The following is a 26,349-nucleotide window of genomic DNA, read 5'->3' as shown; positions in this document are numbered from 1 at the left end:
TAAAGTCCATCCTTCTTGCGTACAGGGCCTCCGTGACCTGTCTAATGCAGCGATGGGTTGCACGGTGAGACAGAGGGGAAATCTCGACCGCGGAGGCCCGAAAGGAACCGGACACGTAGAAAGACAGTGGTGCGGTGACCTTGACCTCGACTGACACTGATGTCCTGATGGCAGGCTGCATATGTGGCCTGATGAACTCACATATTTCATTGATCACCACCTTGTGGAAGCGCAGTCTCCGAAGGCAGGTGTGGTCAGAGATGCTGAGGTAAGACCTCTTTTCCTTGTACGCGTGGGGTGTGTATGGTCTGGCCCTCCTCCTCATTCTTGTACGTCTTAAATTGGGGACATAATGATGTGCATCACACATTGAGCCATCTGCACTCTGCAGTATCTGCGTGTTAATCGATGCAGGCTGAGAAATGGCTGGCCCCATTGCAATGAAAGTATAATAGCGATTGATCAGAAGCAATGATTTCCTCACTAAAATACACCTAGAGTAAACCCCCACTAGTCCAGAGTCTGCAAATATGTCTGTTGAGATGGTCATTTCACCTGAGAAGAACTCCCGAGTCAATGCAAACTCCCCCAAAGTTGAAGCAGCCTTTTGAATGAAGCGACCTGCGATTTTAAAAATGGCAGCCACACCGCTGGCTTTAGTTCAGAACAGTTCCACTTTTTATGGGCGGTTTTTCGGGCGAGCGATATTGTGGGTGATATGTGTGCGAGGTGGTGAAAGTGATGGTGGGTGATCTCCTGGGCGTTAGTTTCGCCAAATGTGCTCTTTACGACAAAAAAAAGTGGGCGGGTGGTATTATTGAATCTCGGCGTCAATTCCATGCGGAAATTTCAGCCCTGGACAATATTATGGCCGTTACTTTCGCCCATTCTGATGATTCCACCCAAAGAAAGTGGGCAGGCGGTATTATTTTTTCCCGGCGTTAAGCACGTGGGGAAATTAACGCTTGGTGGTAAGTTTCCGAAAAATGCCTGTCAGTTTCCATTTTGTGGCTAAATGGGCGATATATGGGTGTTATACATCATTTCAGCGGTAAAATGGGCGTTAAGTGGACGTTAAGCATGCAAAAAATGTGGAGGTTCTAGCCCTATGTTGTCAGCGGGCTGTCGACTCGCTGTCAATCTTTTCTATTTTGACAGTGGACCCACCTCCGTACCCGCCCTCTCAGCACCGGCAAAATTCCAGCCCTGACTACTGTTGGAAAGCATCACAGCTGAGCCCAATTCATCTTGATTTGTCATCAAGAAGTTCTGATCAAGACTGAATTGGGCTCTGCTGTGATGGCTCAATTACTGAAAGGTCTGCTGATATTCAGCATCCAAGATTGTAGATGAAGAATGGTCATTTTTGGGTGTGAGGTGTAATTTTTTAATGGAGGTGTAATTGGAAAGTTACATCCAAAATGACTCCCATTTTGTCGATGTCTATCTACACCCAAATTTCCTCACATTCTCACATATATATGCTGGAACGTTAAAAATGGGTGTAAACAAGCATAAATTAGTGTAAACAATCGGGGGCCAATAAAAGCGCTGAATGCGCACCATATACTAGGGCTGGATTTTCAAGAGGTTTTCGACCGGTTTTCAACGTGATTTGACCCTCTGCAGCGAAAACCCGGTCGCAAAACCCAGGCGGGATCCTCAGACACCTGTTTGCGGCGGAGCTTCCAAGTACTGCCGGGGAGAGGTGCGCCGACGTGCAATGACTCCGATTGCGTTTGCCATCGAGTTTCGGCACACTCCCAACCCGTATGCCACGCCCAGAATAACGACAGGTCAAACCTGTCAGTGCAGCCCTGCAGTAAGTCAGAAGACCTGCAAAAAGTTTAGTTAAAGTTTTTATTTTTTGATTTTCTTGCAGCGATTACTTAGGTAAGGGTCTTGTAAATGTTTTTGGAATTTTTCCCTCCTTCCAAGGCCACTCTCACAGCGCAAACGACCCCGAACTAAAGTTGCCGAAACTTGTGTTTTGCGCCGCGAATAATCGTGGAATGCCTCCCTTACCGATGCGCCCCTGGAGCAGACCTCAAAGGCCGAAAGTTCGGCCTAAAAACAGTAGCGCTACCGTTTTCGCCAAAAAATCCCGAAAGCCAAAAATCCGCCCCATATATAATTCTTCTTTAAGTATGAATATTAAAGTTTCAAGCCATCTAACTACCATTAATGCACATTAAGCACAAGATGTTTCAAAATATACAATTGTGGAAGCTTTTCGGTTACCTGCTGCACTAAAAATTATGGTCTTAATTTGACATATGTTTTGAACCAGTGTAATTGCAGGAAATTCTTGTGCACGGCTCTTTAGCCTGGGGGCAGAGCCATTCTAAAGAGACAGGATGCATTTGGGTGCAGGGCTGAATAGACTGGCGTAAAAGAGCGAAGAATTTTCGGTGTAGCATAATTACGTACATAACACACTTGCATCTGAGTTTCCATGATCTTTTACACCGAGTATTTGTTTTACGCCCTGATTACACTTTTTTGAGGGCACAAATACAGAGGAAATTGCACCCCTATCTTCCAACACAGCAAGAGAAGGGTAGAAAAATGGGGAAAAATGGGCAGTTGGGGAGGGCAGAAGTGAAGAAAGGCTAAGCAGTTCAACAAAGTTATCATAAAACATGTTAAAATGACCTTATTTTGACGTATAAAGAGCATCATCCAAGGTATGCGGCAACGGTTGCTTCTTAGGACTTTCTCTATATCTTCCTTTTTTTTCTGAAGGCATAAAGTTTTCTCTGGCCACTCTTCCTGTTTCCTGAAACTTGCTTTTTTCCTTGTGCTTCCCTTTAATATCCGACGATGTAATACAGTTTCTGGATCTTTCTTCAGTTTCTGAAAGCTGAAGACACATTTTCAGAATGTAAATCAGTTTTTGTTCAGTTACAATAATAGATGTTCATTATGAATTAAAGTAACACTACAAATGATCTTTCATATATGCACTTGCAAAACACATTACAGTTTGAACCTCCCTTATCCAGAACCACTCCTTGTCCAGAACCATTCCCGGCCACCGGGTGGCGCAAGCGCAGAACTCCAACATACACAAATTGAAGTCCTTTCTCGCTGCCAACTCACGCAATCGCTGGCCTGACCCCGCGATCCACCGCCCCCACCCCCGCCCCCCCATGATCTCTCTGCCGCACTCCCAGCCCCAAGCCAGCCAGCCCCGATATCCCCTTGCTCAGTACCTCGGTATTCACTGAGGAGGACACAAACAACCTTCCGGATATAAAAGGGGTCGGAGGGTCTAGTAAGGAGGAGGAACTGAGGGAAATCCTTATTAGTCGGGAAATTGTGTTGGGGAAATTGATGGGATTGAAGGCCGATAAATCCCCAGGGCCTGATGGACTGCATCCCAGAGTACTTAAGGAGGTGGCCTTGGAAATAGTGGATGCATTGACAGTCATTTTCCAACATTCCATTGACTCTGGATCAGTTCCTATGGAGTGGAGGGTAGCCAATGTAACCCCACTTTTTAAAAAAGGAGAGAGAGAGAAAACAGGGAATTACAGACCAGTCAGCCTGACATCGGTAGTGGGTAAAATGATGGAATCAATTATTAAGGATGTCATCGCAGTGCATTTGGAAAGAGGTAATATGATAGGTCCAAGTCAGCATGGATTTGTGAAAGGGAAATCATGCTTGACAAATCTTCTGGAATTTTTTGAGGATGTTTCCAGTAGAGTGGACAAGGGAGAACCAGTTGATGTGGTATATTTGGACTTTCAGAAGGCTTTCGACAAGGTCCCACACAAGAGATTAATGTGCAAAGTTAAAGCACATGGGATTGGGGGTAGTGTGCTGACATGGATTGAGAACTGGTTGTCAGACAGGAAGCAAAGAGTAGGAGTAAATGGGGACTTTTCAGAATGGCAGGCAGTGACTAGTGGGGTACCGCAAGGTTCTGTGCTGGGGCCCCAGCTGTTTACACTGTACATTAATGATTTAGACGAGGGGATTAAATGTAGTATCTCCAAATTTGCGGATGACACTAAGTTGGGTGGCAGTGTGAGCTGCAAGGAGGATTCTATGAGGCTGCAGAGCGACTTGGATAGGTTAGGTGAGTGGGCAAATGCATGGCAGATGAAGTATAATGTGGATAAATGTGAGGTTATCCACTTTGGTGGTAAAAACAGAGAGACAGACTATTATCTGAATGGTGACAGATTAGGAAAAGGGCAGGTGCAAAGAGACCTGGGTGTCATGGTACATCAGTCATTGAAGGTTGGCATGCAGGTACAGCAGGCGGTTAAGAAAGCAAATGGCATGTTGGCCTTCATAGCGAGGGGATTTGAGTACAGGGGCAGGGAGGTGTTGCTACAATTGTACAGGGCCTTGGTGAGGCCACACCTGGAGTATTGTGTACAGTTTTGGTCTCCTAACCTGAGGAAGGACATTCTTGCTATTGAGGGAGTGCAGCGAAGGTTCACCAGACTGATTCCCGGGATGGCGGGACTGACCTATCAAGAAAGACTGGATCAACTGGGCTTGTATTCACTGGAGTTCAGAAGAATGAGAGGGGACCTCATAGAAACGTTTAAAATTCTGATGGGGTTAGACAGGTTAGATGCAGGAAGAATGTTCCCAATGTTGGGGAAGTCCAGAACCAGGGGACACAGTCTAAGGATAAGGGGGAAGCCATTTAGGACCGAGATGAGGAGGAATTTCTTCACCCAGAGAGTGGTGAACCTGTGGAATTCTCTACCACAGAAAGTTGTTGAGGCCAATTCACTAAATATATTCAAAAAGGAGTTAGATGAAGTCCTTACTACTAGGGGAATCAAGGGGTATGGTGAGAAAGCAGGAATGGGGTACTGAAGTTGCATGTTCAGCCATGAACTCATTGAATGGCGGTGCAGGCTAGAAGGGCCGAATGGCCTACTCCTGCACCTATTTTCTATGTTTCTATGTTTACCTGTACCATTCAATTTAACATGACCACCCCTTGTCCGGAAAAATCCCTTATCCAGAACAGGCCAAATCCTGAGGGTTCCAGATAAGGGAGGTTCAACCTGTATGATTGTTAAGTCAATTTACACAGAAAAATTGGAAGTGAAAATTTGATGGAATGCAAAATCCTGTAACTTGTGTGAAGTCATTATTTTTTAAAATCTGTATGGTTTGCACCCATCTCCAAACCCAAATGTCAAGGTATTAGTAGATTATTAAACACATTCGGAGTTTTCTACCAACATCACCTCTGAAGTCACCAGTACACTATGTAAATATAAGCAAAGTCCCACTTGTGCTATCTGAAGCCACGTGCATCTCCAAAATATGGGGCTTTGACACACTCTTTATTCAGCAGCATCAAATGCATTTCTGTCAGAAGTGGATTCAACATTATTTTTTTGATTGTGGTGGACTGAACAGCTGAAGTACTCAGATACCGTTGTACAAGCCAAAAACAAAGTTTTTGGTATTGTTTAACCTTCTCCAGCCAGGAGTGAAAGTAGCAGTCCCAAGTGAAAAAGTTGCTTTTTCCAACTCAAATTAAATGTCTCTTTCACATACATTAATTACCCAGGAGGATTCTCTCCCTCCTAATTTTCTACTCTTCCTGAAGATGCTGACTTGTGCTGGGGATACTGTTCCACGAATGCTAGAAGCCCTCCAGCACCTTGCTTAAGTGACCATTCTTCTTGCATGAATCAGCTAGTTGGTGTCAGCAGGCAATGCAACTGTGGGGAGTACTACAGCTATGCACAGTTCCAACATCCGCACTTAATTTCCAGCTGGGGCCCCTGGATAGAAGTTAGGAGCTGGGATCCTGGCTGACTTTTTACTATCTTTGTCTGGTGTGCTAAGGCCAACTGCAGCACTCAGATTGCCTTTCTCATTGAGATCAACTAAATCAGCAAGGCCAGGAATGGAATTTGTGACGTTCTTGGTCACTCAGACACTACCTTTACAAACAGATCCATTGGGGGAAATATGGTGACCATTCACATCACCATCATGTGACAAATAATGAGCACATGTATTAAAAAAAACCTTTCCAAGCCTGGCTTATATTCACATGATCTCCCCTGCAGTTACCTGATTATGATCAACTCTGGAAGATTCCTTCAAAATGCTGTGTTTAAGAAGCATACATTAAGCATGTTATCATAAGAAATGCGTTAGAGACAGTGTGCATTATATAATGTGTTAATAACAAGGCAGCCACATACAATGTATATTTATCAGCGTCTATCAGACAGTTTAAATATTGTTTGAAAAATTACATTCATTTTCTGTGTTACTGTACTTAGATAATGCATACATTCAAAAGAAACAAAATCAAGAAAATTATTTAATATACATTATCTTTACCTTAATGGATGGAGATCATGCAATGATGTTTTACATATTTGACCATTTTCTTTGAAATTCCAAGACTCCACAGAAAAGAATGAATCAGTAGCAATCAAACTGCTGTCTTCACATAGAGACTGTGGCATTTGTTGGTGGACCATATGTTGATCCTGGGAAGCACTTAGAAAAGCAGGTATAGAATGTTTTAAACTTGTAGTCTGCTTTTGTGGAATGTTGAGACTTGAACCAAAACTTTTTGATTCTCCAATTGTAAGAGCTGTTGGCAATGTTTCCTGTAATTTTCTTTGGATCCACACGCCCGAATCAAAATACTGCGCACGCTCGTTTTGTTTATTTAAAAGCTGACAAGCTGGATGCGTGGGACCCATGGAGCGCTGCGTGGGACCCATGGAGAGCTGCGCGGGGCCCATGGAGAACTGCGCGGGGCCCATGGAGAGCTGCGCGGGGCCCATGGAGAGCTGCAGGTCCAGTGTTTCCATTGGCGCATTGACTGGAGCCATGGAATAACTAGATTGTAAAGTTGTTGAACAGCTAACAGGCGGTACTGCAGGCCCTGAAAACAATGGACCTCCAAAAGAATCAAAACCAAAAGCTCCCAAATCATTAACAGTGGAAGCTTCATCCTTTAAATGACGTGAGCCAACAATGCCTGAACATCTAGCGGAAGACATTCTAGCAACTGAAAGCCATGGACTTTCCAAAGCAGGAGATGCAGCTATTGAACAACTTGAACTAAAAAGTGATTTGTTTCTAACAGCAGGAGCTGCAGTCATTGGAAACTCTGAATGAAAAGGTACTGAAGTTCCAAGGGTGGGAACTGCAGACATTAGAAACTCTGAATCTAAAGGTGCTAAAGTTCCAGGGGTGGGAACTGAGGGCATTCGAAAGTCTGAACCAAAAGCTCCTGAACTTCCAGGGATGGGAACTGTAGATAGTGGAGACTCTGAACCAAAAAGTCCTGAACTTCCAGGGATGGGAACTGTAGATAGTGGAAATAATGAACCAGAACATAATTCCTTTTTAATAGCAGGAGTATCAGTCGCTGAATACCCTAGAACCAAACCTCCAGGGGTGGAATCTCCATTTATTTTAACCAAATCCAGAATAGGTGGTGCCTCTAAAGAAACTGCATCAAAAACTATTGAACATTGATCAAGAGTAGCTCCAAGTAATGAAACATCTGAATCTTCACTTGAGCCTTGATATTCTAAATGTGAAATAGTCGTTTCTTCTTCAGTGGCTGCTACCACTGAAGTATTTAAAGCAGAGCTTATAGGATTTAAAAAATATTCAAGAATTATACTGCTGGATAAATTCGGACACAAAGAGGTTTCAAGAGACATTTTAGAAGAAGTAGATAATATATCCATGCCCAAGGAACATTCCGAATCTTCTAAATCATCTGCAAAGAAAGTGTAACTTTCTGTTTCATCTTCATCATAGTCTTCACCATTTTCTTTTGAAAAGCATTTCTTGGGAACTTTCCAATCTCCAAACAGTTCCTGTAAGTTAAACATAAGGCAGACAAATTGCTAAAATAAATTGCTGTAAATGTCATTAAACAAAGTCAGAAAGTAATACAGTGGTATAGTACATTAAGGAACCAATATGCTGTGCCACAGAGTGGCAGAACATGGGTTTGTGTTCTTGATTCCTCACACTACATCGTCAGCCCAAGAAGAGTGCTGCACAAACCAACCCAAGAAGCGTCCTGCTCCTCTTGACTCACAAGGAAACATAAAAAGATTTAAAAAAATGGAATTTATCTGGGCCTCTTCTGGCCCCGATATTCACGAGGTCCCTGCCTGCCTGCGGTGGGTAATCTTGATGCTCCCGAAAACCCGGGAATGAAAAGAAATACTTGCATTTATATAGCAGCTTCCATAACTTCAGGATATCCCAAAGTGTGGGAGGGAGAGAAGGGAGTCAGGGCTGTGAAAGCTGCAGAAATGCAGCAGGTAGTTCCTGGCTGCCATTTTAACACCCCTGTCTACACTGTTCCAGCCAGGTGGGCAGGGTTAAAATTAGGATTTAACTGTTTTGGCTTGCCCGTGAAGAATGGTCATAGTGACAGTGGCATGATCAGCAGTGCACCCATGAAACTGTCAGCCACGATGGTCACAACTTTCAGAAAAAGGAAAAAGCAGAGAAAATTGGAAGTAAAAAGAGGGAGCAAGACTTTACACATTTTTGTATTGTATGTGTGTTAATACAATACAAAAGAACTGTCAAATGAAAATCTAGGGCAAAATTATTATGTGTTTCCATTTCCTGCAATTTTGTGCTTGTGAAATGGCAATAACTTTATATACATTGGTGAATTTCAGGATATGCAATAAACACAGGAGCAGATGGTGGATGATTTAATGTGGTTCCTGTTATGTATGTAACGATGTAATACTTGCCACCAGAGAGCTTGACCGTTGGAGTCCTAATGGTCACCTGCACACACGTGCAGGGCCAGTATAAAAGGTTGGCTGCCATGTTGTTTTGGCACTCTGGAGTTGCAATAAAGACTAAGTTCACACTAAGTTTAGCTCTCAGTACTCAGCCTCGTGGAGTTCTTGTATACACAACAACTGGCAACGAGAAACAGAATACGAACCTTCACGCAACCATGGCTGCCGTTGGAATATTAGAGAGATTCGTAGAGGGTGATGATTGGGAATCCTTCGTTGAGCATCTCGACCAGTACTTCGTGGCCAATGAGCTGGAAGGTGACACTAACGCGGCCAAGCGCAGGGCAGTTCTCCTCACCGTCTGTGGGCCTAAAATATACTGCCTCATCAAGAATCTGCTCGCACCGACAAAACCAACAGAGAAGGAATATACAGAGTTGTGCACACTGGTTTGGGACCACCTCAATCCGAAGGAGAGTATCCTCATGGCCAGATATCGTTTTTACATGCACCATCACTCCGGAGGCTAGAATGTGGCGGATTATGACGCCTCGGGGGACCTTGCGATTTTGGAGCTGCGTTGGGGCAAATGCTGCGTGACTTTTTCGTCCTGGGCATCAACCACAAGGTCATTGTTCGAAAGCTGCTGGCTGCCAAAACCCTAGACCTGAGCAGGGCGATAGCGATCGCCTAGGCATGCATGGCCACGGACAATAACATCAAACAGATATCTTCTCAACATCGAAGCTAACTGGCAAGTACTGTGCATAAAATGACGTCGCTAGCAGGCCGAACTGCATATGGCAGGGCTTATACGTCTGCAGCTGCATGACCTGTGATGACTCAGAGTCTGCCATCGTGGGTGAATGTGAATCCATTAGCACCGTGTTGGCGCTGCGGGGGTAATCATCGGGCCCATCAATGTCGATTCAAGCACTACGTGTGCAAAGGCTGAGCAACGATGGGGCACCTTCAGTAAATGTGCAAACGTGCTGCGACATACCACGTGGCAGAGGATGGTTGATCCGGTGCGGATCACACAGCACAGGCAACTAAACCCGAGGAAGAAGTGTATGGGGTACTTACCTTCACTACCAAGAGCTCTCCTATAATGCTGAAAGTCAAATTCAATGGAGTTCCAGTATCCATGGAGTTGGACACGGGCACGAGTCAGTCAATAATGAGCCAGAAGGCTTTCGAGAAACCATGGGGCAATAAAGCACAAAGGCCCAAACTGAGCCCGATTAATGCAAAGCTGCGTACCTACACCAAAGAGCTCATAACAGTCATTGGAAGTGCGGCAGTAAAGGTATTGTATGATGGAGCTGTGCATGACCTATCATTGTGGATTGTTCCAGGCAATGGCCCAACGCTGTTCGGCAGAAGCTGGCTAGAAAAGATTAGATGGAATTGGGACGACATCAAAGCACTATCTTCAGTGGATGACGCCTCGTGTCCTCAAGTGTTGAGCAAGTTTCCCTCGCTATTCGAACCAGGCATCGGCAACTTCACAATGGCCAAGGTACAGATCCATCTAGGCCCCGATGCACGGCCCGTCCATCACAAGGCTCGGGCAGTTCCGTACATGGTGAGGGAGAAAGTCGAGGTCGAACTGGACAGACTCCAATCATATTGCCAGTCGAGTTCAACGAGTGGGCCAGTCCAATTGTTCCGGTGTTGAAAAGCGATGGCACGGTCAGAATCTGCGGAGACTACAAGGTCATCATCATAGGCAGTCTCTCAAATCGAGGATGGCTTGCTTACACATCAAAAAGTTCACAGATGTTTCAATGATGGACCTAAAATTCCAGGTCCGAAATAAACCTTGAAGGGTGGAAGATGCCTGTGCTTGGATTTTTTTAATGTGTGGTGGCCGTTGCACACCAGCCACCACACAGGCTTGGTCTTGGTCCAGTAGTAAGGATTAACCAAGACAACCGGAGACCTGCTCTGCTGCACGGACCTGGTGCGCACACATATCGCAGTGTGGGCTGGCCCATGCTGCCCCTGGGCCCTCGCCTCTTCTGGGCCACGAGCTCTCGCCTCTCCTGGTCCCCAATCACGTCCCTCTACAATCTCTCGCCGCTCCTTCGCCCCAACCTCACCGCTCCTTTGCCCCGAGCTCGCTGCTCCTGCTGTACCTGCCCACGCTCCAAACACCGACTTGGACCTTGATGACATCACTCTTCACTGCCATTGCTCGCCTGCTCCAGCACGTGCTGCTCCCTGGAGTGGCCACAGGCCTCAGCTTGCCATGCCACTCCTGGAGCAGCACTGCCCCCTGTGGCAGCTACCTCCAAAAAGAACTCCTCTCCCCCATCAATCACTCCTAAAGCCGGTGGGGTCTGCAGATCTCTCTTCAGATGACTAAAAGCTGCCATGCAGTTCTCATCCCACTCCCAACCCACTCCCTTGTGGAGGATCCAGAGTAGAGGGGCTGCCATAATAGCATAGTCCTCTATGAAATCCCTGCAGTACCCTGTGAGTCCTAGGCAGGGCAGGAGCTACCTGTCCCAATCACGGTAACAGGGGTAAGATCCTTCCTGGGACTCACAGGGTACTGCAGGGATTTCATAGAGGACTACAAGGTAACGATTAACCGAGTCTCACTACAGGATCAATACCCGCTGCCCAAAGCGGATGACCTGTTCGCAACGTTAGCGGGGGGGAAGTCGTTCACCAAGTTGGATCTAACATCCGCCTACATGACACAGGAGCTGGCTGAATCTTTGAAAAGACTGACGTGCATCAACACATACAAAGAGTTGTTTATATACCACAGGTGCCCTTTCGGGATTCGCTCGGCTGCAGCCATTTTCCAGAGAAACATGGCGAGTTTGTTGAAATCTGTTCCGCACACCGTTGTGTTTCAAGACGACATCCTGATCACTGGTTGTGACACCATCGAATATCTACACAACCTGGAAGAGGTTCTAAGTTGCCTAGACAGAATAGGACTCGGGCTGAAACGCTCAGTGTGTTTTCCTGGCGCCAGAAGTCGAATATTTGGGGAGAAAGATTGCAGCAGACGGCATCAGGCCCACGGACTCAAAGGCAGAGGCCATCAAGAATGCACCCAGACCACAGAATGTGACGGAGCTGCATTCGTTCCTGGGACTCCTCAACTATTTTGGTAACTTTCTACCCGGGTTGAGCACGTTGTTAGAGCCTTTGCACATGTTGCTACGTAAGGGTGACGATTGGGTTTGGGGCAAAACTCAAGTCCCAGCCTTTGAGAAGGCCAGGAACCTGCTATGTTCAAATAAGTTACTTGTACACTATGACCTATATAAACGTTTAGTGCTAGTTTGTGACGCCTCATCGTACGGGGTCGGCTATGTGTTACAGCAAGCTAATGAATCGGACAACCTCCAATCGGTTGCATACGCATCTATAAGTCTAAGGCTGAGAGAGCCTATAGTATGGTCGAGAAAGAGGCGTTAGCATGTGTATATGGGGTTAAGAAAATGCACCAATACCTATTTGGACTTCAGTTTGAGCTTGAAACTGACCACAAGTCACTAATTTTGCTGTTTTCAGAGAGCAAAGATATAAATACCAATGCTTCGTCCCGCATCCAAAGATAGGCGCTAACATTATCCGCTTATGACTATGTTATCCGCCACAGACCAGCCACCGAAAACTGTGCCGATGCTCTCAGCTGGCAACCATTACCCACTACTGGGGTTGAAATGGCGCAGCCCGCAGACTTGCTATTGGTCATGGATACTTTTGAGAGCGAGAGGTCACCCGTCACAGCTCGCCAGATCAGAACCTGGACCAGCCAGGATCCTGTGCTATCATTAGTACAGAATTGCGTCCTAAATGGGAACTGGTCGGCCATTCCCGGGAAAATGCAAGATGAAATTAAGCCGTTTTACCGACGCAAAGATGAAATGTCCATCCAGTCGGATTGTCTCTTATGGGGTAATCGCGTGGTTTTGCCAAAAAAGGCAGGGAAACATTTATACGCGACCTACACAGTACCCACCCAGGCATTGTCATGATGAAGGCAATTGCCAGGTCGCATGTTTGGTGGCCCAGCATCGACTTGGACTTGGAGTCATATGTGCATCAGTGCAACATTTGCTCACAACTGAGCAATGCACCAAGGGAGGCTCCACTGAGTCTGTGGTCATGGCCTTCCAAACCGTGGTCCAGGATCCACGTAGATTTTGCCGGCCCCTTTCTAGGAAAGATGTTTTTAGGAGTTGTGGACGCTTACTCCAAATGGATTGAATGCGTAATCATATCATTCAGCACGTCCACAGCCACCATTGAAAGCCTCGGGGCCATGTTCGCCACGCATGGCTTGCCCGACGTCCATGTCAGTGACAATAGACTGTGTTTTACCAGCTTGGAATTCAACAAGTTTATGACCCGCAATGGCATCAAGCATGTTAGGTGTGCTCCGTTTAAACCCGTGTCTAACTGTCAAGCGGAGCGGGCAGTCCAAACAATCAAGCAGAGCATGAAAAGAGTGACGGATGGCTCCCTGCAGACCCACTTGTCTCTCATTCTGCTCAGTTACCGGACGCGACCCCACTCGCTCACCGGGGTTCCCCCGGCAGAATTGTTAATGCAGAGAGCCCTCAAAACCAGGCTCTCCTTAGTCCATCCGGATCTTAATGATCGCGTGGAATCCCGGCGACACCGGCAGAACATGTACCACGATCGCACGGCTGTTTCACGTGACATTGATGTTAACGACCTTGTGATTGTCTTGAATTATGGTCATGGTCCCAAGTGGGTTGCTGGCACTGTTTTGGCCAAGGAAGGGAATAAGGTGTTTATAATCACTGTGAAATGGTCAAACGTGCAGAAAGCAATTAGATCAGACCAAATTGCGATTTACTGACAACCAGGAACGACTTGAAGAGGACATCACCATCGACGATCCACCAACACACAGTCAATCAGCAATCGACCTCGCTGTCAATCACGAGGATGAACCCACCGTTCCTGACAGTCCGGTCAGACCAGGCGCGGTGCAATGCAGCAATGGTCCGACCAACTCACACACGCCAGGGTTTGAACTTAGGCGATCAACCAGGGAGCGAAGGGCACCGGATCGCCTCAACTTGTAAATAACTTGTACCGAAGACTATGGGGGGGGGGCGGGGGAGTGATGTTATGTATGTAACTATATAATCCTTGCCACCAGAGGGCGCGATTGTTAGAGTCCTAATGGTCACCTGCACACACGTGCAGGGCCAGTATGAAAGGTTGGCTGCCAGGTTGTTTAGGCACTCTGGAGTTGTAATAAAGAAGACTAAGGTCACACAAAGTTTAGCTCACAGTACTCAGCTTCGTGGAGTTCTTCTATACTCGACAGTTCCCAAACACAGTCAACCTGTTTATCGTAAGCCAGCATACATGCGACACTCTCCATACCATACAATGCTCTGCATCGTAGAGCTTTGACACTACATTCATTTACTTTTTTTTAATCTTCAAATTCCTTGAATGCAATAGAATTTTTTTTTCCTTTTAAACCGAATAGAATTTCACATTTCACATGATTTAACTGAAAAATATTGCAAAAATGCTATCAATACATAAGGCAGCCGGATACACAACTGTTGATTTTCAGAAGACAGGCATGGCAGGCTGTGAACCTGCCACTTCGGTTGACTGCTGACCCCATTGCAACTTCTGCGTCATCCTGGTACTGTGCTACATAGGAACCAACAGATGATACCTACACTCTTTACGCTCACTCTCTGTGAAGCTCCAACTTCGAATTTCTGATGTATAAACTTCTCTTCCCAGCCCATATATGACAGAATATCCACACTTTCTTTTGCTGCAAGTTCCTGAATAGATGGGCCCAGAAGTAAGCCCTCTTCCTGCTCAACCTAAGTAAAGAAAACAAGACAGGATTGACATTAAATGTTAAAATGTTATTGTAAAACAAATTAATTTTGGGCATTTGTTTTAATTAACAGGTGTTACTCTGTTGTAAAGTACAAAACTGATTCTAGAATCCCAGAGTAATAACCAAGTCGGAGGCAGGGAGGGCCAAGAGGAAAATCAATTCCGTAGCTCAGACTAGCACAGCTCCTGCAGTGGTAGAAACACTGTGGGCTGGATTTTCGGGCTTTGCTCATTTCGGGCGGTAATGGCCGCGGGGCGGTAAAGATTGCGTCCGGGAATAGTTTACGCTTCAGTCGCAAAATTGGGCAGATGGGCCCTGTGTGGAGCGGAGCTCTAAGGGGGGCACTACACATCTCTCTTCGGACGCGAGGCTGGCTGAGCATGCGAAAATCCAGAGCTAAACAGCCGGTCTAGGAGCACTCTGAGAGAGGCCTCGGGAGGAAAAAAAATGGAAACACCAAAAACATTCACAATACATAGCCCACGCCACCACAACATAAAGCACAAAAAAAAATAAAAGAAAAAACAATCAGAATTACCTGAGGTGAACATTACTTACCTCACTGCAGCCGGTATAGGTTTGTACCACCCGTTTTCACAGGCAGTCCCAGCAGGGCGAACTGCGTGGTGCTACATAGAAACATAGAAAATAGGTGCAGCAGTAGGCCATTCGGTCCTTTGAGCCTGCATCACCATTCAATAAGATCATGGCTGATCATGTGACTTCAGTACCCCACTCCTGCCTTCTCTCCATACCCCCTGATCCCTTTAGCTGTAAGGGCCACATCTAACTCCCTTTTAAATATATCCAATGAACTGGACTCAACAACTTTATGTGGTAAAGAATTCCACAGGTTCATTCTCTGGGTGAAAAAGTTTCTCCTCATCTCGGTCCTAGATGGCTTACCCCTTATCCTTAGACTGTGACCCCTGGTTCTGGACTTCCCCAACATCAGGAACATTCTTCCTGCAGTTAACCTGTCCAATCCCGTCAGAATTTTATATGCTTCTATGAGATCCCCTCTCATTCTTCTAAATTCCAGTGAATATAAGCCTAGTTGATCCAGTCTTTCTTCATATGTCAGTCCTGTCATCCCAGGAATCAGTCTGGTGAGCCTTCGCTGCACTCCCTCAATTGCAAGAATGTCCTTCCTCAGATTAGGAGACCAAAACAGCACACAATACTCAAAGTGTGGTCTCACCAAGGCTCTGTACAACTGCAGCAAGACCTCCCTGCTCCTATACTCAAATCCTCTTACTATGAAGGCCAACATGCCATTTGCTTTCTTTACTACCTGCTGTAACCTGCATGCCTCCTTTCAATGACTGATGTACCATGACACCCAGGTCTCGTTGCACCTCCCCTTTTACTAATCTGTCACCATTCAGATAATAATCTGCCTTCCTGTTTTTGCCATCAAAGTGGATAACCTCAATTTATCCACATTATACTACATCTGACATGCATTTGCCCACTCACCTAACCTGTCCAAGTCACCCTGCAGCCTCTTAGCATCCTCCTCACAGCTCACACTGCCACCAAGCTTAGTGTCATCTGCAAACTTGGAGATAGTACATTCAATTGCTTCATCTAAATCATGAATATATATTGTAAATAGCTGGGGTCCCAGCGCTGAACCTTGCGGTACCCCACTAGTCACTGCCTGCCATTCTGAGAAGGACCCGTTTATTCCCACTCTTTGCTTCCTGTCTGCCAACCAGTTCTCTATCCACGTCAATACATTACCCCCAATACCAGGTGCCTTAATTTTGCACACCAATCTCTTGTGTGCGACTTTGTCATAAGCCTTTTGAAAGTCCAAATACACCACATCCACTGGTTCTCCCTTATCCACTCTACTAGTTACATCCTCAAAAAATTCTAGAAGATTTGTCATGCATGATTTCCCTTTCATAAATCCATGCTGACTTGGAGCGATCCTGTCACTGCTTTCCAAATGTGGTGCTATTACATCTTTAATAATTGATTCCAGCATTTTCCCCACTACCAATGTCAGGCTAACTGGTCTATAATACCCTGTTTTCTGTCTCCCTCCTTTTTTAAAAATTGGGGTTACGATAGCTACCCTCCAATCCATAGGAACTGATCCAGAGTCCATGAAAAGTTGGAAAATGACCGCCAATGCATCTACTATTTCTAGGACCACGTCCTTAAGTACTCTGGGATGCAGACTATCAGGCCCTGGGGATTTATCGGCCTTCAATCCCATCAATTTCCCTAACACAATTTCCTGACTAATAAGGATTTCCCTCAGTTCCTCCTTCTCGCTGGACCCTTGGTCCCCTCGTATTTTCAGGTTATTCTTGTCTTCCTTAGTGAAGACAGAACCAAAGTATTTGTTCAACTGGTCTGCCATTTACTTGTTTCCAATTATAAATTCCCCTGATTCTGACTGCAAGGGATCTACATTAGCCTTCACTAATCTTTTTCTCTTCACATAGCTATAGAAGCTTTTGCAGTAAGTTTTTATGTTCCCTGCAAGCTTACTCTCATACTCTATTTTCCCCCTCCTAATTAAACCCTTAATCCTCCTCTGCTGAATTCTAAATTTTTCCCAGTCCTCAGGTTTGCTGCTTTTTCTGGCCAATTTATATCCCTCTTCCTTGGATTTAACACTATCCCTAATTTCCCTTGTTAGCCACGGTTGAGCCACCTTCCCCGTTTTATTTTAACGCCAGACAGGATGTACAATTCTTGAAGTTCATCCATGTGATCTTTAAATGTCTGCCACTGCCTATCCACCGTCAACCCTTGAAGTATCATTCGCCAGTCTATTCTAGCCAATTCACGTCTCATACCATCGAAGTTACCTTTCTTTAAGTTCAGGACCCTAGTTTCTGAATTAACTGTGTCACTCTCCATCTTAATGAAGAGTTCTACAATATTATGGTCACTCTTCCCCAAGGGGCCTCACACAACAGGATTGCTAATTAATCCTCTCTCGTTACACAACACCCAGTCTAGGATGGCCTGCTCTCCAGTTGGTTCCTCGACATATTGGTCTAGAAAACTATCCCTTATACACTCCAGGAAATCCTCCTCCACAGTAGTGCTACCAGTTTGGTTAGCCCAATCTATATGTAGATTAAAGTCACCCATGATAACTGCTGTACCTTTATCACACGCATCCCTAATTTCCTGTTTGATGCCATCCCCAACCTCATTACTACTGTTTGGTGGTCTGTACACAACTCCTACTAACGTTTTCTGCCCTTTGGTGTTTCGCAGCTCTACCCATACAGATTCCACATCATCCACGCTAATGTCCTTCCTCACTATTGCATTAATCTCCTCTTTAACCAGTAACGCTACCCCACCTCCTTTTCCTTTCTGTCTATCCTTCCTGAATATTGAATACCCCTGGATGTTGAGTTCACAGCCTTGGTTATCCTGGAGCCATGTCTCCATAATTCCAATTACATCATATCTGTTAACAGCTATCTGCGCAGTTCATTCATCCAGCTTATTACGAATGCTCCTCACATTGAGACTCAGAGCCTTCAGGCTTGTTTTTTTTAAATACTCTTTGTCCTTTTATAATTATATTGTAATGTGGCTCTTACGGGCTGGGCGAGACTCAAAAATCGAGCCTGTGTTGCAACCAGGGGCTTTGAACACCGACTCGTCTCTTCCGGGCGGTATTGCTCCGCGCCCCTCTGAGACCGGCCCTGAAAACCCTGGCAGGGCGCTGGAAACCCAAAAGAGCTCATTGCCACCATTACCGCCCCTCCGAGGCGAAAACAGAGACGGACAGGACCGGAAAATCCAGTGTATGTAAATGTTATTGACAAAAAAGACTCAGCATTTAGATTGTGACTTCTTATTGTTTTCCTTTTAGAAGCTAGATAGAAAGATTTCTCTTGTAAGTACATGATATTTGATGTTATATGGATTTTCATCTTCTCCAAAATAAATTAGCTTCATACATTAACATTTTTAAAGGGGGTGCAGGAGCAGAGAGATCTGGGAGTTCACATACATAAATCTTTGAAGGTAGCAGGACATGTTGATAAAGCTGTTCAAAAAGCATACAGGATCATTATAAATAGAAGCACAAAATCAATGCAGTTATGCTAAACCTTTATAAATCACTTATTAGGCTTCAGCGGGAGTACTGTTAGGAAGTATGTCAAGGACATTGAGAGGTTGCCGAGGAGATTTACCAAAATAGTACCAGGGTTCAGGGACTTCAGTTATGTGGAGAGACTGGAGAAGCTGAGATTGTTCTCCTTAGAGCAGAGAAGGTTAAGGGGAGATTTAATAGAGGCATTTAAAATTATGAAAGGTTTTGATAGAGTAAAGAAGGGGAAACTGTTTTCATTGTCAGGAAGGTCAGTAACCAAGGGACACAGATTTAAGATAACTAGCAAAAGAACCAGAGGGGAGATGAGAATTTTGCTTACGCAGTGAATTGTTATGATCTGCAATGCACTGCCTGAAAGGGCGGTGGAAGCAGATTTACAGTAACTTTCAAAAGGGAATTGGATATTGTTGTGTGTCTGTAAAGCATGCACTCCCATGTTCTGCCACCAGGGATCGCATCCCCTGAAGTCCCAAGGGATCCCAGCATCCCTTGGGAGCACTGTATATAAGCCAGCCCCTAAGGCCTGTTCCTCACTCTGGAATGTCTTAATAAAGACTGAGGTCACTGTTACTTTAACCTCCCTGTGTGCAGTCTCATCTGTGTTAGGAACACAATAACTGGCGACGAGTATACAAATCCAACGCAAAGATGCAGCAAACTGTGGGCATCTTGGAGAAGTTCTCAGAGGGTGAGGACTGGGAAGCCTATGTCGAACGGCTAGACCAGTACTTTGTAGCCAACGAGCTGGACGTAGAAGGAAGCGCTGCAAAAAGGAGAGCGGGTTCTCCTCACCGTCTGCGGGGCACCGACCTACAGCCTCATGAAGAATCTTCTGGCTCTGGTGAAACCCAAAGATAAGTCGTATGAGGAGCTGTGTACACTGGTTCGGGAGCATCTTAATCCGAGGGAGAGCGTGCTGATGGCGAGGTATCGGTTCTACACGTGCCAGCGATCTGAAGGTCAGGAAGTGGCGAGCTACGTCGCCGAGCTAAGGCGACTTGCAGGACAATGTGAGTTTGATGGCTACCTGGAGCAGATGCTCAGAGACCTTTTTGTACTGGGCATTGGCCACGAGACCATCCTACAAAAACTTTTGACTGTAGAGACACCGACCCTCAGTAAGGCCATTGCGATAGCACAGGCGTTTATGTCCACCAGTGATAACCCCAAACAAATCTCTCAGCACACAAGTGCTATCAATGTTCATAAATTAACTGGAACTGTGTTTGCGAGCAGAAATGTACAGGGCAGAAACCATGAGTCCGCAACTGCCAGCAGGCCTCAGGTGACCCAGATGACTCAGAGTCCGCAACAAAGGATGAATGCAAGGCAATTCACACCTTGTTGGCGTTGTGGAGGCTTCCATTCAGCCTATTCATGCTGTTTCAAAGGGTATGTTTACAAGAGCTGTGGAACAATGGGGCACCTCCAACAAGCCTGCTAACCACCATGTGGCAGAGGAAGATCGGTCCATGGTGGATCAAAGCAATTTGGAGCCTCAGAGAGAGGAGGCAGATGCTGAAGTACACAGGGTGCACACATTTTCGACGAAATGTCCACCTATAATGCTAAATGTAAAATTGAATGGCTTACCCGTAGCCATGGAACTGGACACTGGCACTAGCCAATCCATCATGAGTAAAAATATGTTTGAGAGACTGTGGTGCAACAAGGCACTCAGACCAGCCCTGAGCACCATCCACACGAAACTGAGAACGTACGCCAAAGAGCTCATCACTGTCCTGGGCAGCGCCATGGTCAAGGTCACCTACGAGGGCACGGTGCACAAACTACCACTCTGGATTGTCCCGGGCGATGAACCCACACTGCTTGGAAGGAGCTGGCTAGGCAAAATCCGCTGGAACTGGGATGACATCCGAGCGCTATCACATGTGGATGAGGCCTCATGTACCCAGGTTCTTAACAAATTTCCTTCCCTTTTTGAGCCAGGCATTGGAAACTTTTCCGGGGCGAAGGTGCGGATCCACTTGGTCGCAGAGGCACGACCCATTCACCACAAGGGGTGAGCGGTACCTCACATGATGAGGGAGAGAGTGGAAATCGAGCTGGACAGGCTGCAACGCGAGGGCATCATCTCCCCAATGGAATTCAGCGAGTGGACCAGCCCGATTGTTCCAGTACTCAAAAGTGATGGCACGGTCAGGATTTGCGGTGATTATAAAGTAACTACTAATCGTTTCTCGCTACAGGACCAATACCCGCTACCTAAGGTATACGACCTATTTGCGACGCTGGCAGGACGCAAGACGTTCACCAAGCTCAACCTGACTTCGGCCTACATGACGCAGGAGCTGGAGGAGTCTTCGAAGGGCCTCACTTGCATCAACACGCACAAGGGACTGTTCATCGACAACGTTTGGAATTCGTTCGGCTGCAGCGATCTTCCAGAGAAACATGGAGAAACTACTCAAGTCAGTACCACGCACGGTGGTTTTTCAGGGCGACATATTGGTCACGGGTCTGGACTCCATCGAGCACCTACAAAACCAGCAACGGGATCGCGTAGGGCTGCGGCTGAAGAGGTCGAAATGCGTCTTCATGGCAACAGAAGTGGAGTTTTTGGGGAGAAAGATCGCGGCGGACGGCATTCGGTCCACAGACGCTAGGACAGAGGCTATCAGGAACGCGCCCAGGCCACAGAACATCACGGAGTTGCGGTTGTTCCTGGGACTCCTCAACTATTTTGGTAACTTCCCACCGGGGTTAAGCACCCTTTTAGAGCCCCTACATGTGTTATTGCGTAAAGGTGAGAACTGGGTATGGGGGGAAAAAAAAACAAGTAATTGCTTTTGAGAAAGCCAGAAACATTTTATGCTCCAACAAGCTGCTTGTATTGTATAACCCGTGTAAAAGACTTGTGCTAGCATGTGATGCGTCGTCGTACGGAGTCGGGTGTGTATTACAACAAGCTAACTATGCGGGGAAGTTGCAACCTGTCACCTATGTTTCCAGGGGCTTATCTAAGGCCGAGAGGGCCTACAGCATGATTGAGAAAGAGGCATTAGCGTGTGTGTTCGGGGTAAAGAAAATGCATCAGTACCTGTTTGGTCTCAAATTTGAGCTGGAAACCGATCACAAGCCCCACATATCCCTGTTCGCTGAAAACAAGGGGGTAAATACTAATGCCTCAGCCCGCATACAATGGTGGGCACTCACGCTATCAGCGTATAACTATACCATCCGCCAGAGGCCAGGTACCGAGAACTGCGCGGATGCTCCCAGTCGGCTACCATTGCCCACCACGGGGGTGGAAATGGCGGAGCCTGCAAACTTGTTGATGATGGCGCAGCCCGCAGATTTGTTGATGGTCATGGAAGCGTTTGAAAATGATAAATCACCTGTCACGGCCCGCCAGATTAGGATTTGGACCAGCCAAGATCCTCTGCTGTGTAAAAAACTGTGTACTGCATGGGAGCTGGGCCAGCATTCCCGTTGAAATGCAAGAGCTAATCAAGCCATTCCAACGGCGAAAGAATGAGCTGTCCATTCAGGCAGACTGCCTGTTGTGGGGTAACCGCGTAGTGCTACCCAAAAAGGGCAGGGAGACGTTCATCTCGGATCTCCACAGCACACACCCGGGTATAGTAATGATGAAAGCAATAGCCAGATCCCACGTGTGGTGGCCCGATATCGACTCTGACTTAGAACCCTGTGTACGGCAATGCAGCATGTGTGCTCAGTTGAGCAACGCGCCCAGTGAGGCACCACTAAGTTTGTGGTTATGGCCCTCCAGACCATGGTTGAGGATCCATGTCGACTATGCGGGCCCGTTTCTCGGTAAAATGCTCCTGGTGGTGGTGGATGCTTTTTCAAAATGGATTGAATGTGAAATAATGTCGGGAAGCACCGCCACCGCCAGCATTGAAAGCCTGAGGGCCATGTTTGCCACCCACGGCCTGCCTGACATGTTGGTCAGTGACAACGGGCCATGTTTCACCAGTGCCGAATTTAAAGAATTCATGACCCGCAATGAGACCAAACATGTCACCTCGGCCCCGGTTAAACCAGCCTCCAATGGGCAGGCAGAGCGGGCAGTACAAACAATCAAACAGAGCCTTAAACGAGTCACAGAAGGCTCACTCCAAACCCGCCTGTCCTGAGTACTGCTCAGCTACCGCACGAGACCCCACTCGCTCACAGGGGTGCACTCGGCTGAGCTACTCATGAAAAGGACACTTAAAACCAGACTCTCGCTGGTTCACCCCAACTTGCACAATCAGGTAGAGAGCAGGCGCCAGCAACAAAATGTAAACGATGGTCGCGCCACTGTGTCACGAGAAATTGATCTGAATGACCCTGAGTATGTGCTAAACTATGGGCATGGTCCCAAGTGGATTGCGGGCACGGTGATATCTAAAGAAGGGAATAGGGTGTTTGTAGTCAAACTAGACAATGGACAAATTTGCAGAAAGCACCTGGACCAAACGAGGCTGTGGTTCACAGACTGCCCTGAACAAACCACAGCAGACACCACCTTTTTCGAACCCACAACGCACACCCAAAGGATCAACGACACCACCCCGGACCAGGAAATTGAACCCATCATGCCCAACAGCCCAGCAAGGCCAGGCTCACCCAGCAGCCCTGCAGGGCCAACAACACGCCAGCCCAGCGGGGGCACAGCCAACACACTGAACAGACATTTGTACCGAGGCAGTCCACCAGGGAAAGACTCCCGACTGCCTCAACTTGTAAATAGTTTTCACTTTGACTTTGGGGGGAGTGATGTTGTGTATCTGTAAAACATGCACTCCCATGTTCTGCCACCAGGGATCGCATCCCCTGAAGTCTCAAGGGATCCCAGCATCCCTTGCGAGCACTGTATGTAAGCTGGCCCCGAAGGCCTGTTCCTCACTCTGGAGTGTCTTAATAAAGACTGAGGTCACTGTTACTTTAACCTCCCTGTGTGCAGTCTCATCTGTTAGGAACACAATAGATATATACTTGAAAAGGAGAAATTTGCTGAGCTATGGGGAAAGAGCAAGCGAGTGGAATTAATTGCATAGCTCTATCAAAGAGCCAGTACATGTATGATAGGCTGAATGACCTCCTTCTGTGCTGCACGATTCTATGAACATAAAACAAGATCTAATGTTATGATGCTCTACTGCTCAAAGAAGGAAGAGATCCTATGTCGGTGCAGAATAATTCCAGGAGATTTAAATAATTAACATTAACGTCATGTTATGGAAAGTTAACCTACATATGAAAACCAATGAAGATATTCTTGAAGGCATAGAGGGTTGGGATTGGTGTGTGATAATGACCTAGAGTAAGAAAGGTGGAAAAAAATCCCAAAATGATCATCTGAAAAATGATGCTCCAACAATGTATTGCTCCCTTAGCTCTGCACTGGGATACTGGATTTAGTATCAGTAAATTCATCTCCCCCACCATTCGGTAAGACTGGAATCAAAAGTCAGCAGAGATAAGAGGGAGAGCAGGACACTATGGTTTCCACATTTAGCTTTAAAAAGAAAAGACTCCAAAAAGTTGTAGGTAATTTTTTCTGTGTCCTTGTTGTCAATTTATACTTACCCTTTCTTCAATAGCCACAAAACTAGTAAACTGAGTCACAATTGAATATTCTTTGCTGAGTTCAATGATATATGATTTCAGAGTGGACTTCTTCATCTAGAAGGAAAAAATATCAGGGTTACATAGTCACCATTGCAGAGCCATCTGCTTGCAGGTGCAAGGCAGCAATATTAGCTGGATGAAGCAACAATCGATTTAAAAAAAACTATTTCCGAAATCAAAATGTTAATATCTTCAATAATAATACCGCTACAGGAAATTGCAATAGGAATTTTGAATCTTATTTACTTCCAAATTCCGAATATCTTAAACCTTTAACACTCTTTTTATTGGACTTTTGGTGGTCTGTCATCATTGTGATCCTCCAATTACGAAAACAAGTTGACTTCATTGTGGATGCCTGTTGTACAGAATAACTGGGCGATGCTAATTTACATAAAAGTGACAGCAGCCCAAAATCATATATAATTATTTGGCTGCATTGCCATTCTTGCCACTTCTGCCCATTTACTCCTGATCATTGTGCTGCTACTGTCAGTCAGTATGGAGGACAGGAGAGTTCTGTATGGACGTCTTCAGACACTGCCAAATGCTGCTCCACGATTGGATCAGACTCACATCTCTTCCTAGATGTACATCATCCAGATCTGTTCAGTATACAACAATTCTTCTACCCAGTCAAGAAGCCTCAGTTACCAACATTGTCCAGCATGTCAGGTGTGGAGTTTGTGGAGACCGCAGCAATCAATTTTGAAACCCCATTTCATGACCCAGCTAATTTAGCCTCTGGCCTGATTCTCATCCTTGCTATATTAGAATCTGGCTTCATGTCGAATGCTCCTGTAATGTTTTTGGGTTTTAACACTAGATAGACTACTTGGATTGACTGCTAATGACTCCCGCAAGTCGCCCCAAAACCTGTATTAACCAGAGTGTGTTTTTATCTGCCCAATGTCTACAATTCTCCTTGAAATTTCACAATTACCCTTTCCTGTGCTACTTCTCAAATAAAATTGATTCTTGAAATATGGTTGCTCACCTCTTCCATGGCAAAATGCTACCACAAAGCCAGTCTCCCTGCTGGCTTCAGATCGACTCTCAAGCAGCCACAAATAAGCTTAAAATTAGAGGCTCTTGGACACAGAAGTGCCAGTCAAAGGGACTGCATAGAATCATTGCCGCTGCCCTATCATAGACTGGACTGATATCTTCACCCCAGACACAGCTGTGGAAGCATTTTGCCATAGCCCTGCAAATTTCTCCTTTTATAAGTATATATCCAATTCTCTTTTGAAAGTGACTGTGAATCTGCTTCCACCACCCTTTCAGGCAGTGCATTTCAGATCATAACAACTCGCTGTGCAAACAAAATACCACAGAATGTCAATTAGGATGTTTGGAATTGAATGGCCGGTTAGGGACCAAAAAGGAGACCTCTGCATGGAGGCAGAAGGTATGGCTGAGGCAATAAATGAGTACTTTGCATCTGTTTTTACCAAGAAAGAAGATACTACCAAAGTCTTAGTGAAAGAGGAAGTAGTTGAGATGCTGAATGGGATAAAAGTTGATAAAGAGGAGGTAATAGAAAGGATGGCTGTACTTAAAGTCGATAAATCATCAGGACTAGATGGGATGCATCCTAGGATGCTGAGGGAAGTAAGGATGAAAATAGCGGAATTACTGGCCATAATCTTCCAATCCTCCATAGACACGAGGGGTGGTGCCAGAGGACTGGAGAATTGCAAATGTTACCCCCTTGTTCAAAAAAGGTGTAAGAATAAAAAAAACAGCAACTACAGACCAATCAGTTTAACCTTGGTAGTGGGGAAACTTATAGATACAATAATCCAGGACAAAGTTAACAGTCATTTGGACAAGTGTGGATTAATTAAGGAAAGCCAGCACAGATTTATCAAAGGCAGATTGTGTTTAGCTAACTTGATTGAGTTTTTTGATGAGGTAACAGAGAGAGTCAGTGAGAGCAATGCGGTTGATGTGGTGTACATGGACTTCCAAAAGGCATTTGATAAAACGCTGCATAATAGGCTTGCCAGCAAAGTTGA

The 26,349-nt window shown here is 45.8% G+C and overlaps 1 protein-coding gene across 2 annotated transcripts in view; it reads right to left on the bottom strand.

The window, feature by feature from the left end:
* The window catches only part of parp4 (poly (ADP-ribose) polymerase family, member 4), a 265,891-nt gene that overhangs the window by 28,869 nt on the left and 210,673 nt on the right, over nucleotides 1-26,349 (bottom strand). For both annotated transcript variants that reach the window (XM_070892180.1, XM_070892181.1), the window contains exons 29-32: nucleotides 24,287-24,382; nucleotides 14,450-14,602; nucleotides 6,343-7,847; nucleotides 2,656-2,863 (exon numbers count right to left, since the gene is read on the bottom strand). In XM_070892180.1, coding sequence (XP_070748281.1) covers nucleotides 2,656-2,863; nucleotides 6,343-7,847; nucleotides 14,450-14,602; nucleotides 24,287-24,382 — 1,962 coding nt within the window. The remainder of the gene's footprint in view (nucleotides 1-2,655; nucleotides 2,864-6,342; nucleotides 7,848-14,449; nucleotides 14,603-24,286; nucleotides 24,383-26,349) is intronic.

This window comes from Pristiophorus japonicus, chromosome 10, assembly GCF_044704955.1.
Source record: "Pristiophorus japonicus isolate sPriJap1 chromosome 10, sPriJap1.hap1, whole genome shotgun sequence".
NCBI lineage: Eukaryota > Metazoa > Chordata > Chondrichthyes > Pristiophoridae > Pristiophorus > Pristiophorus japonicus.
The sequence above is the reverse complement of the archived record's forward strand: the minus strand, read 5'-3'. Positions and strand labels throughout refer to the sequence as shown.